General features: G+C 43.9%; 1 protein-coding gene across 1 annotated transcript; it reads right to left on the reverse strand.

Moving 5' to 3' along the window:
- Positions 1-225: 225 nt before the first annotated feature.
- LOC121745788 (uncharacterized mitochondrial protein AtMg00300-like) lies at positions 226-627 on the reverse strand. Its single transcript, XM_042139741.1, has one exon. It carries the CDS (start codon positions 625-627, stop codon positions 226-228), a length of 402 nt encoding a protein of 133 aa, XP_041995675.1.
- Between the last annotated feature and the right edge of the window lie 216 nt (positions 628-843).

Consider the following 843-nt stretch of genomic DNA (forward strand, 5'->3'; position numbering starts at 1 on the left):
CCTTGACAGATACTCCAAGCCATTATCAGTGCGCAGACACTTCAGCACTGCCCCTTTCTCAAGCTCAATTTCAGTGCACCAGTCTCTGAATTTACTGAATGCTTGTGACTTCTCCTTCAGTATATAAATACAGATCTTTCTTGAGTAATCATCTATGATACTCATATAGTATCTGCCACCACCTATAGAATTAACCTGGGCAAGTCCCCACAAATCAGAGTGGGATTAGTCCAACGGCTTGGCTAATGTGTGCTTGCCCTTTGAATAGGTGAGCTTTTTAGATTTCCCAAGCATACACTCCTCACATCTGAGATGCTCCACCTCCAGCTGACCCTTCATGACCCCAGATTTCACTAATTCTCTGATACTCCTCTCAGCTGGATGGCCCAATCTTTTAAGCCATAACTCCAAGCCCTCAGACACCTGGACCTCAGCTAGCAGGTAATATAGGCTAGCTATTCTCTCTGCCTGCATCACTATCTTGCTGTTTTTAGACACCACCATCTTCCCTCCAGCAGAAGAGAATACACAGCCCTTTCTTTCAAGAAGGCCAAGAGAAATCAGATTTCTCTTAACTTGAGGTATATATCTTACCTCTGTCAAGACTCTAATACAACCATCCTGCATCTTCAGCCTTATGGTGCCAATTCCTTTCACATAGCACACCTAGTTGTTTCCAAGAATGACTGTGCCTGAGTGCTCCACCAGCTCCTCAAACCACATCAGATTAGAGCTCATGTGAAAACTACAGCCTGAATCCATTATCCAAGATCCACCTATACCACTATCTGCCACAGTCAAAATTTGATTCTCCTCACTATCTTCCACACAATCAGTTGCATT

Source organism: Salvia splendens, chromosome 8, assembly GCF_004379255.2.
Source record: "Salvia splendens isolate huo1 chromosome 8, SspV2, whole genome shotgun sequence".
NCBI classification, from domain to species: Eukaryota; Viridiplantae; Streptophyta; class Magnoliopsida; order Lamiales; family Lamiaceae; genus Salvia; species Salvia splendens.

Excerpts from the sequence above, each read along its gene's own strand:
- LOC121745788 (XM_042139741.1), bottom strand. The coding sequence starts at position 627 with ATGCAGGATGGTTGTATTAGAGTCTTGACAGAGGTAAGATATATACCT.